The sequence below is a fragment of the Oncorhynchus tshawytscha genome, linkage group LG28 (assembly GCF_018296145.1).
Source record: "Oncorhynchus tshawytscha isolate Ot180627B linkage group LG28, Otsh_v2.0, whole genome shotgun sequence".
Classification (NCBI taxonomy): Eukaryota; Metazoa; Chordata; class Actinopteri; order Salmoniformes; family Salmonidae; genus Oncorhynchus; species Oncorhynchus tshawytscha.
This window is the reverse complement of record NC_056456.1, coordinates 36437895-36447998: the sequence shown is the minus strand read 5'-3', so window position 1 is coordinate 36447998 and position 10104 is coordinate 36437895. Positions and strand designations below refer to the sequence as shown.

The 10104-nt window shown below is 44.5% G+C and overlaps 1 protein-coding gene across 1 annotated transcript; it reads right to left on the bottom strand.

The window, feature by feature from the left end:
* Positions 1-4064: 4064 nt before the first annotated feature.
* Positions 4065-9877, bottom strand: si:ch211-252f13.5. The gene is made up of 5 exons (XM_024392121.2): positions 8785-9877; positions 8006-8211; positions 7070-7390; positions 6903-6969; positions 4065-6710 (listed from the first exon to the last, which is right to left on the bottom strand). The coding sequence occupies exons 1-5, from the start codon at positions 9437-9439 to the stop codon at positions 5146-5148; spliced, it is 2814 nt and encodes a 937-aa protein (XP_024247889.1). The 5' UTR covers positions 9440-9877; the 3' UTR covers positions 4065-5145.
* Positions 9878-10104: the final 227 nt, after the last annotated feature.

The following is a 10104-nucleotide window of genomic DNA, read 5'->3' as shown; positions in this document are numbered from 1 at the left end:
AAGCATGTTTAGTGTAGTACATTTGAATATGGTTTTAATGTTGAGTACATTGTTGGATACTCTGTCTTAAACATTGAACACTTAGGTACATTTTAGTAATTTAGCAGATGCTCTTTTCCAGAGTGACTTCGCCATCTTAAGATGAAAGCACTAAGTGAGAACCACATGTCACAGTTCTAAGTAAAAAATGTTTTCCTCAAAGTTACTTTAATTGGGGGGGGAATAAGACTCGGCTGTCTTAACGTACTTGTTGAAGAGGTAGGATTTCGGAAGGTACACTTCGTAATTGATTTTTCCACTTCCTTTGTACGCCTACAGGACAACACAAATACATGTTTTTCTATGGCCATTTGGGAAAATCATATGGGTAAGCCTTTATCTTGAGGAATATACAGAGTTAACAGGGAAACTGAGGAAAAAGCTTGCCTGAGATGCCTCCCAAACAAGCCCCAAGTCCTTCCAGATGGCGCAGCATCACCTAGAGGGCTACTGTATCCTTCCACAGGAGGTAACTGTAGCTCTCTCTCCTGTCTCTACTTTTCGCTCTTTCTACCCCTCCTATTTTTCTTTTTCTTAGTTTCTCTCTATCTCCCCCTCACCCTCTGGGACTGTTTGTCAGTGGGACACGGTTAATGTGACCCGATGGGTGATTGTGTCAATCACAAAATAGTTCTCAAAAGCAGACATTCTCCTAGTTGCAGTTGGTCTTCTGTCTGTGTGGTATCCACATGTTTCACTTTCTCTCCGGCCTGTCTGCTGTGAAGGCCAGCAGACTGTGTGATACTCCCCAAGGACCGAATCCTAATTAGAGATATGAGCATAACGTCAATGTTTGCATTGAAGCATGCATTGATGTCAATGGACAACCCACCTACTGTTAAAGGGGGAGTTCTTTGAGGTGAAGTCTCCCTCCATGCAGGCAAGTGTTTTTTTTGGTCCAGCATCTCCTGGGCTAGTAGTAGAAGTTTTGTTTTCAAAAGCATTAAAAAAGCATGTCCCTCAAAGGAACTGACATTGTATATCTGTATTAAACTGTACTTGCTATTATGTGTAAAAGTTGACAATATTTAAATTGTGAAGCATTTCCTGATTGCCTTCTCACTCTGCCCGCATGCCAAAAAAAACCATTGTGTGTTAGTCTCACAAGTTCCACACACAGTCTGAAAACATGGTGTGGCTGTGTATATTATTGTAATGGTCTGAAGGACATTTTTGTGGTTTTGAGAACACAGCTAGCTGTGCTAACCATTTCCACTAGAATTGCATGCAGCACCCGTGCTAACTGGGACATGCTGGACCTAGCTAAATAATGATCTAGTGCACTTAACGTTCTGGGTGTTTCAACACCATCTTAGGTAAGTGTAATTTAACAGTAAACCAGAGACTGAAGAGGAAGCGAGACCCCCCTCCCTCCTGAGTGAACCATCATTATTCACTGTCTTTTTTAAAAACTTCAACTAAGCAAAGTGGCATTTTAAACTGACTCCGCGATATGACATTGCCGCAAGTATCACCGCAGATCTTACAGATGAGCAAAACGATGCACTATAATTCACTCATAGCATCAGCACACGTGCACTTTCAATAACTACGTGATTGTTGCGAGACCAGAAAGTGAAGTTTAGCCTTGTGTTTCAATGTCCTTAGTTGTTAATTGACCCAAATATTGCTGTTAGCTTTGTGCATCGCTGACTCTACCTTGAAAGTAACTGTGCAGTGAAAATGTAACTTTTTAAAAGTAAATATTATGGTAACACATACCCAAATAATGTTGAGTCATCCTATACTTATACTTTGTGGCCAAAGCATCAATTAGGGGGGGGACACACTTCAAAAACCCAACCTCAAACTTGGATCTCAAACAGACTGTTAAAAAAAGTTATATTTCCTCAGAGAGGATGAGCTGGTCTACTAGCGTTCTTATTTTTTATGACACACCCTTCTGTTGGGGTACGCCCACACCCTTTCTGTTGTTGGGAGTACGCCCACACCCTTTCTGTTGTTGGGGGTACGCCCAAACCCTTTCTGTTGTTGGGGGTACGCCCACGCCCTTTCCAACAAAGAAAATATTTTTTTACATTCTTAATTGCAATTTTTGGGGGAAGGAAAACAATTGTACACGTATTGTGATTAATTCTAGGTCATATTTCCATAGAAATCTGGAATCACTGGACACTTGCGTTAACCACTAACGTGAGAGGCTGGCTTGGCCCCCAGACAGGGGCCAGCACTAGGTTAAGGACTTTGGCCTTTTTTTCTTTTTTTTATCATAGCTATAACTCACCAGTCGTAAGTGGAGTGGTTTTCATTTCTCCCATGATGACATGCTCTTTGAATTCTGTCCCTTTTTGACCATGTGGAATAGTCTGTGACAAACATAATCCCGATCCAATACGATTTACTATAGTGTTTTTTTTAAGTCTTTGACAGCAATGGTGGCTTTGCCTTTGAGGAAACCTACTGAACAAAATACATTTAAAAAATATATATTTTCAATAACCTGTAGGTAGGACTGAGGTCTGAATGGACAGTTCAGAACTTATGCTCTTTTCTTTCACCTGTAGGGAACACAATATACTGTCGATACTTGGCATGTAGTTTTGGCACTTACTGTACGGGTGGCAAACATTGGGATAAGGGAGGGGAATTGGGCAGGGTATATGCAAAATATATAATGCAGTATAAGGATCTCCAATCCTTTTCCTGGAGTTTACAGTCCTGTAGGTTTTCACTCCAACCCTAATCTAGCACACCTGATTCTAATAATTAGCTAGTTGATAAGAATCAGGTTAATTACAACTGGGACTGGAGTGAAAACTTACAGGAGGGCAGCTCTCCAGGAACAGGGCTGGAGTGAACTTACAGGAGGGTAGCTCTCCAGGAACAGGGCTGGAGTGAACTTACAGGAGGGTAGCTCTCCAGGAACAGGGTTGGAGTCCCACGCTGTAGTGTAAATTATAGTGCTTTTGTGGTCTGTAGTATACTGTAGTATTTACTATAGTATTCAGCAATATCCTATTGTAAGTACTACATATGGTTGAGGTATACTACAATGTGTAGTATATTCTACAGTTTACTGCATAATTCTATAAGTTCTGTAGTATTCTATGGTAAACTGTAGTATTTTTTTTAATGTGGGTGAGTCTGCAGGTTTTTGGTCCTTCTTTATATAGCAACAGATCACATCTCATGACATGCACAGACGAGCTCATTGGCTTCACTAGGACCATGAGTTATTGAATCACTCCTAGTCTGCAGCAATATGAAAACTATACATAAAACTATACCATGCTCTGAATAGGGTGACGTTTTCACACATTGTGTGCCCTGCTCTGTTGAATTGAATTTCATATGATGAGTATTGTACGTATTGATCTTTAGCCAAGGCATTGGAAACATTCTGAGAAAGGAGAGGTTATAACTGGAAAACTGTTAACCCCTTTCGAATGCCATTTTAACTGTTTAAATTCAACGTGAAAGACCTGCTGTGTCTTTTGATCTGCAATGCAAAACATCTGGGTCTTTTTTTTTTTTTTTTTTTTTTTTTTTTTTTTTTTTTTTTTTGGCCGGCAACACCTGGGTTTAATTCAAGCCATAAGGACAGGCATGTCTCATGACAACGCAGGTCTATACATGTGATTCCAAAAGGTATACAGTATGACAGATTGTCTGTCTTTATGATTACATTAGAATTAGGGTTAGGGACATACAGCATGGCAGCTTGTAGTAACATTTATACATTATCCTGTGAAAACGTGGTATAATACATATTATAAACCGGGTAGCTTGGGACCTGGATGCTGATTGGCTGAAACAGCATTTCATTCACCTGTGTGTGTATAATTATATATGAGACATTATACCATGGGTATGATGCACAGATACTTGTTTACTGTTCTATTTATGTTGGGAACCAGTTTATAATAGCAATAAGGCACCTTGAAGTTTTATATCCAAGAACAGCCCTTCCCTGTGGTATATTGGCCATATGCCACACCCCCTCGGGCATTAATGCTTAAATATATAACAAACTTTCAACCATTATTAAAATATATAGCCTACAGTCTTGTGCGTTTTTAAAGCAGTGAGTGTTTAAATCAAATTTATTTATAAAGCCCTTCTTACATCAGCTGATATCTCAAAGTGCTGTACAGAAACCCAACCTAAAACCCCCAAACACCAAGCAATGCAGGTGACTTAATAAGAATGAGGTTTGGTGTCATAATCAGTGTTTTCTGTTTTAATATTTACAACGTGTGTATTACGGCATTAAAGACTGACTGCCACTTTGGCTGGTGGCATAATTGCTGGTCTAAATAGTGGATGAAGGAAGTCACTGTCTACAGAACTCTGTATAATTCTAAACCCGTGCTAATGCACACTTCTTTGTGGCTGGTCTAACACAAGTGGACCTCCACACGAGTGTACAAACCCTTTCTGGGTCTCCTGAAAATGGTCATTAACTAAGGCATGCAGCGGACACACTCACATTTAGAAAATGGCGGCTAACCTAAAACATATGTTCTTAACACACTTCAGAGTAAAACCAGCCCTGCAAAATTATCCTTGATGAAAGCAAAAAGAATTTTAAGTATCTTCTATAAAGCTCTGGCGTCAATGCAGTAACTCAATTATACACTGTAAGTACAAGATATGCGCCCAGCAAATGTCAACATGAAAGAAGGTTCATACCAAGAATTGTTGAATAACAATGCTAATTCTAGCATCCTTATAATATCAAAATACAGTATAGAATATGCATAAAAGACCATAAAGCTTAAATATTCTCTCTGCTACTCACCAAAACCATCCTTTGGTGTATTTTAAGTAAGTATATGTAAGGGTACTTTTTCTACATGAAATAAACCATGCTAAAATTGGCCAATTTTGTTGATCAAAGGCTAATTGAATAAGTAAAACATTCGGTAAACCATGCTTTAGGTATTGTTAGTTTGGTGTTTCTAGACTAGTGATATTTATTTAATTATTTTTTAACCTTTATTTTACTAGGCAAGTCAGTTAAGAACAAATTCTTATTTTCAATGACGGCCTAGGAACAGTGGGTTTAACTGCCTGTTCAGGGGCAGAACGACAGATTTGTACCTTTTCAGCTCGGGGATTCGAACTAACGCTCTAACCACTAGGCTACGCTGCCACCCACAGTATGGAGACGCCGCTCCCCGTCTGATGACTGATCTGATTGATGCGTCCTCGCAAGCAGTCCAATGTGACATAAACCGCCGTGCCATTGTGGACCTGGAAGGAGGCCCGCAGCCCCACACTTGCCCACCCACTGCCCTCTGGCATCTGGCCCCCGAACTGCTGGGCCAGGGGCACTGGCTTGCCCTCCTCCCCTGCCCCCTCGCCTCTATGTCGGAGCAGGGTGATTTTAACCGGGTTGCAGGAGTGGATCAGCTTCAGGTCCAGTGCAAAGCTGGCTGTCCCGCTCTCCGTGAAGACAAACTCACGTCCTTGTTCAGCGCGACCCTTCCCTGGAAGCCCGACCTGCATCTGCGGCATGTGGGGGCTCACCTGGTGGAAATACAAGGGCTTGTTGCGCACCGCTCCGGAGGGCAAGCCTGTGCGTGCCACGGAGGCGGAGAGGGCGGAGGAGATGGCAGTGGGGATCCACACCAAACTGAGGGCGCTGATGCCGGAGTCGTCACCGAAGTAGCGAATGTTGCACTGCCCCGGGGAGAGGATCTCAAAGCCCAGAGTATCGCCGGGGCCGACCATGGTAGCAGCCGACAGGGAGATGGACGTGTCGCGATAGTGGACACCAGTCTTATATGTTCGAGCCAGCTCCATGCTGCTACCATTGTGGTTGAGGTAGGCCAGCAGGTGAAAGCCTTCCGTCACGCACGCCTGGCCCATGGAGTAGAGTGCCTGTTGGAACACAAAGCGCACTGTGCCACTTTCGGTGAAGCGCACTCCACGCCCATCGTGAGTCAGCCCCACAACATACGGGTCAGAGGTGGACGTGGTCTTGAATGCGGGCCGGTAGTTGGTGTGGTAGTGCGCCGATGACACTGCCTGTGCAGTCATGGCAACGGCACCGGTATCGTGGGACAGCCAGAAGAGACTGAGAGGGGCCACAGATGGGTCATGGAGGTGCAGGCCATCGCTTGTGTGGTTGCAATGGTGGCTGGCACTCCTGAGGAGCAGGGAGAGCATACTTCCTGGAGCAACTTCTGCCACCCCACTGACACTGGCACTCTGGAGCGACTTAACTTCCCGCTGCTCCACCCTGACCCCACTAAGGTCCCGCCCCTCGGTCAGGTCACTGGTGTTAAGCTGCAGACACACCTGGACGAAACTGCGGCATCCATGGCTCAGGGCCAAGTTCTCGTCTGCCCACACAAGGCCGTGCTGTCGCAGCACCAGATGGCCGTCTTCGGTGGCCAGCAGATTGCTGTCGCCCCGCCCATGGATATGGAGCTGCAGGTTGGGGAAGGCGTGACCAGGGGCGTGGCTCTTGGTAGGAGGCAGGGTCACAACCCCAGCCCAGGACAGGGACAGCCTGCTGCTGTCAGTGGTGGAGGGGGTGGAGCAGATGGTGTCACTTGTGAAGGTGCAGGGTGTGGCCACTTGCTCCACCTCACACTCCTGACAGGCCTGACACTCCTCCATCTCCGAGTTATAGAAGTAGCCATGTCCACACAAGCCTGTGCTGGCCTCTCTGTCAGACAAGCCCTGGCACCTGAATCCACCTGGTTCACATAGAAACAGTGGAGGACAAAAGTTAACCCTCTCTCACACACATACACAAGTAGTACATTTCTATTTATAGAGTGAGTGGAAGAGGAATTGTTATATGTAGCATATTCTTAAAAAACTATTTGGGAATAGGTTAACACTGATACAGTATGAGTTTTTTGCCAAACAGTCTAAACCCTTCTTACCTGGCGTGTTTAGACATTTCTTCTGTTCTGAACACAGGTTTGCTACTTCAAGGCATTCATCTCTGTCCTGTAAACATATAAATAATGATTCATAAAATATAATACAACTCCTGAATGGGTGTGTTTGTACATCTACATTTAGAATATTCAAGCTTTTATAGCCTCACCTGGCATATCCTGTCAGCATGGATGGAGCACTGGGACACCAGGAAGAAGCCCGCTGGACAGATGGTGCACCTCTCACATTGCGGCGGACCTGTCCTGAAGTCGCAGTACTCCTCCGCTCCACAGGACCTGCAGGCCAACACGGGGAGGTCTACATCCATCACTCTGGCCTCCATGTCCACCTTGTGCACAGCGTAGGCCTGGGTGTGATGGGCCCTGGCCTGGCCTCTGAGGGCCACCATGTGGCTCTCTAGCTCCTCCTGCATGCCCTGGAAGGACATCTGCTTGACATTCTCTAGAAGTAGGCCATACTGGGCCTTGACCTGAGATGAGACCAAACATACATTTACTGAAAAAAGGTTCAGGATGGCAACTTTCAATAATGTTGACGCATTTCAGAGCAAGCACCTTCATCAGAGCAAGCTCCTTCATCAGAGCAAGCTCCTTCATCAGAGCAAGCTCCTTCATCAGAGCAAGCTCCTTCATCAGAGCAAGCTCCTTCATCAGAGCAAGCTCCTTCATCAGAGCAAGCTCCTTCATCAGAGCAAGCTCCTTCATCAGAGCAAGCTCCTTCATCAGAGCAAGCTCCTTCATCAGAGCAAGCTCCTTCATCAGAGCAAGCTCCTTCATCAGAGCAAGCTCCTTCATCAGAGCAAGCTCCTTCATCAGAGCAAGCTCCTTCATCAGAGCAAGCTCCTTCAGAGTCCTGCAATAACAGTTTTGTTTGTTTCTTTTATTGGATGGTTTTAGGTAGACTTTATTAAACGTTTATTGACCAAAATGTTGCCCAAAAGTAATTAATTAAACCTTCCAGTGGTCTATTATTATAAACACAGCAGATGTTGAAGTTGCCGGGCAACAGCAAAGCGTTGCATCATGTCTATTAAATCTTCCCTCCAGCAAAGGGAAACCACAATGTTTCAGACGTGGTTCCAGACCTGGTCCATCTGTTGGCTCAGTCTGCTCTGCTCCTCCAGGATCTCTCTCTGCTGGCTGACCAGCGTCCCCTGCTGTTGGCTCAGTCTGCTCTGCAGCTCCCTGATCTCTTCCTGCTGGCCCTTCAGTGCCTCCACCAGCTTCTCCTGGCCCTTGGCCAGACGCAGCTGCAGCACCAGGGTGTCCTCCGAGGGCACCTCATTGTTGCCTGTGTTGGAGGGAGGACAGGGTAGCTAGGGATACATGTGTTCACCCACATGCACAAATACTCATCACATTGATAATTTACATAGTGAAATACATTTTTTGGGGGGGTTATATTCGAACGGCATACAAAAATACCTTTCAGACTGAATTATTAAAGGTTGCAGTGATAAATTGGTGGTAAATCCTGCTACACTCATACATTCTAGGAAACTATACACTGTTACTACCTTTATTCTCTATTTTACCTCATTTATATTGCAAAATTGCAAGTGTTAAATTAACTCTAATTGTGTTACATTTAACACTTCAAAAAGTATAAATTATCCCACACTACAGCTATCTTTATAACGTTTTCACAGAGTTTCTGTACCTCTGTAAATAGTTCAGTAACACTGGCCAGCTGGTTATTGTTGCATTCACTCAGAGTACATTTCAACTCTCATGGGTGTAAACTGAAATTATATATGTTTCTACTAACATGAATTGCTAGCTAAACTATTAATTACTTTGGGGGCATGATCTTTTTAAAATAAATTATGGAAAATGCTGTATATCAGACGGTCACATGCTAAACCTGGTTTGATGTCGCATGTCAACTGTATTCCAAGAGGCGATGAACCACGTTCTGATCCAAACTCCGGAAATTCTCCAAGAAATTGCGCCGCTCTGTCATGAACCAGGGGGGGCTGCTGCCCTCTCGGGTCTTCGCCACCACCAGTGACACAACTGTCGCCAATGCACGGTTGAGGCTTCGGCTTGGGTCGCATCCTGAGTGGCAGTTTACATTCAATCCCTTTGCATTCCCGGGGGACACTCTCAGTTCTCGTTGGTCGCGGCTGGGAAGCTTGACAATTCCCTCCTTTGCACCCGGGGTGGTACACCTCCGCGGTAATGGACCTTGGGTTTTCTTTCTGCGTGTCGCTTGTGGCCGTGCCACCACGATGTGGTTGAATGATAGTGTATGGTACCTGTGCACTTCTGGTCTGATGTTTAGTATGGGCATCCTGGTAAAGGGGCTTAACAAACGCTTGCCTGTCTTGCATTACGGGGTTTAAGTCTTGGGGTGCTGCGTCCGTTCGCCGCTGGCAATGCGCCCCTGTACAAGGTCTGTTCCAGTCCTCTGAGCTGAAACAGTGCGTCCCCCTGCATATCTCTGCCACACTCTCGGTTGTGCCGACCAACAATGTCAAGCAGAGCAGAAACAATGGAGTTATGATAGTCATGTTCATATTATCCACGATGTAGAAGAAGAGTTATTTAGCCAACGTAGAATTGTGCCTATTTTATTGTGCATCCCATCAGGTGCTTTTACGCATTCCGGAATCCAGGGGAATAAGCTGCCTGGTTCACTTCGCGTTTTAAATCGTAGCGTTTCCCCACGAAGGAAAGAGTGCTTTCAGATCATCCACACCTTCTCAATTAATGTAGCCTTTTGAAGTGAGTGGAACCTTTTCAAATGAATGAACTGCCAGCCTCTCTCTCCCTGAGTGGATATGGTATGTACTGATCCTTCCAGCCGATCTGAAGATGTGTCTAGGCAACATGTGGCATTTCGTGCACTTAATTGGCAACAGGTTTCCTTTCCGTCTTAAATTAACCCATAGCTTTCCCGGACATACCACGGGGCCGAGTCACTCATTTCTATTGATGCTATGCATGTGGTAGATATTTCAAATACTTCATCTACATATTTTCTCAGACTTCAAGGGAATCTGAGGTTCATTTATCATGCATTGCTCACTCCCTGGGGACAAATTATGGGTCTGTGTTAAAAATATCTTATTTTTTTCTCTCCAGTAATTGGAATAGTCACCATACATTGCATTGTAATGTCAAATTCACAATGCCAAGAAGTATGAGAAAAAAGTGTCAACAGAATTTTATCTCATGCTTA

What these genes read in the sequence shown, in the direction of transcription:
- si:ch211-252f13.5 (XM_024392121.2), bottom strand. Translation starts at nt 9,439, where the DNA reads ATGAACATGACTATCATAACTCCATTGTTTCTGCTCTGCTTGACATTG. An exon ending in GACATGCGACATCAAACCAG is followed by an intron (nt 8,212 to 8,784) that starts GTTTAGCATGTG and finishes CCTCCAACACAG; the next exon opens with GCAACAATGAGGTGCCCTCG. An exon ending in GAAATGTCTAAACACGCCAG is followed by an intron (nt 6,711 to 6,902) that starts GTAAGAAGGGTT and finishes TATGTGAACCAG; the next exon opens with GTGGATTCAGGTGCCAGGGC.